At 40.1% G+C, this 1,469-nt stretch overlaps 1 protein-coding gene across 1 annotated transcript in view; it reads right to left on the bottom strand.

Annotated features, from left to right (window-relative positions):
• The window catches only part of LOC111389411 (zinc finger protein 6-like), a 10,072-nt gene extending 9,916 nt beyond the window's left edge, over positions 1–156 (bottom strand). Inside the window, exon 1 of the mRNA XM_023014332.1 lies at positions 107–156. Coding sequence (XP_022870100.1) covers positions 107–156 — 50 coding nt within the window. The remainder of the gene's footprint in view (positions 1–106) is intronic.
• Positions 157–1,469: the final 1,313 nt, after the last annotated feature.

Genomic DNA, 1,469 nt, shown 5'->3' with positions numbered 1-1,469 from the left:
GGAGCATGGGAACTATTTGAGAGAATGGCTACAACTTTAGCCATGTGGTCTACAGATCGAGTGGCTCAGAAGAGAATGTCGGGGGTTTTATGAAGTAGATACATACTCAGCATTATCCGCATAGATAGACTCCTTGTTCCATAAGGTTGAGAGCATTTCACAGACCGCCAATGAAAAACAAGTCAAGAAGCCAGGCTGTGAAGAATGTGGAGCAGATCACAATACTGTCAACTGCCCAATTCTCACACAGGGGATCGAACATGCAGATTTTGTGCAATGGGGGTCAATGCCAACAGAACAATCCACATTCAGAAACTTTCAATCAGGGCTGGAGAAAACACCCAAACTTCTCATGGAGTAACCAAAATCAAAACAGACCACAAAGTCAATTTCAGCAACAAGATAAAAAGCCACCATTGGAAGAGATGTTTGAGAAGTTCATGGCAACGACTAATCAGTGCATGAAGGCCAACAACCAGTTTATGCGAAAGACAGACGCAACTCTCCAAGATCAAAGTGCTACAATAAAAAATTTGAAGACGCAAATGGGACAGATGACAATCTCCCTGATAGGTAAAGCACGAGAAAACCTACCCAACAACACTAAAATCAATCCTAAGGAGCACAAAAAAGCTATAACAACAAGAAGTGGAGTACAACTACCGGAGACACATGTAAAAAGACCGGTAGTTAGCAAGAAATCAGCGCCTACCTCAGATGACGAGATTGTGGAATAGACTGAACAAACAACAGAGAATGTTGCCAAGAAGAGTTCCGATACATCATGAGTTACAGTTACCAATTCTATCAACCCTCATAAGCCACCTATTCCATTCTCGTAGAGGTTGAAAAAGCACAAATTGGATTAGCAATATTGTAAATTTCTTGAAGTTTTCAAGAAACTACACATCAACATCCCATTTGCTGAGGCACCTGTTCAGATGCCGAGTTATGCAAAATTTCTAAAGGATATTCTCTCTAACAAGCAAAAGATAGAAGAAAATGAAACAGTGATGCTAACTGAGGAATGCAATGCCAGAATTCAGAGAAAGCTACCTCCAAAACTAAAGGATCCAGGGAGTTTTACTGTGCCTTGCACTATTGAAAATTGTCATTTTGATAAAGCTTTGTGTGATTTAGGTGCAAGTATTAATTTGATGCCTCTCTCTGTGTCTAGAAAACTCGATTTGGGAGAAGCTAAAGCCACAACAGTGACCCTACAGTTAGCAGATCGATCCCTTACATATCCAAGAGGGATCATTGAAGATGTATTGGTAAAAGTAGAAAAATTTATATTTCCAGCAGATTTTCTCATTTTAGACATGGAGGACGATAAGGATGTTCCACTCATATTAGGGCGACCTTTCTTAACTATTGGAAGAGTCACCATCGATGTTCAGAAATGACAGCTTATATTGAGGCCTGACGAAGAACAGATCTCTTTCAACGTGTTCAAGGTAATGAGATTT

Source organism: Olea europaea, unplaced genomic scaffold (genome assembly GCF_002742605.1).
Source record: "Olea europaea var. sylvestris unplaced genomic scaffold, O_europaea_v1 scaffold5887, whole genome shotgun sequence".
Classification (NCBI taxonomy): domain Eukaryota; kingdom Viridiplantae; phylum Streptophyta; class Magnoliopsida; order Lamiales; family Oleaceae; genus Olea; species Olea europaea.
The sequence above is the reverse complement of the archived record's forward strand: the minus strand, read 5'-3'. Positions and strand labels throughout refer to the sequence as shown.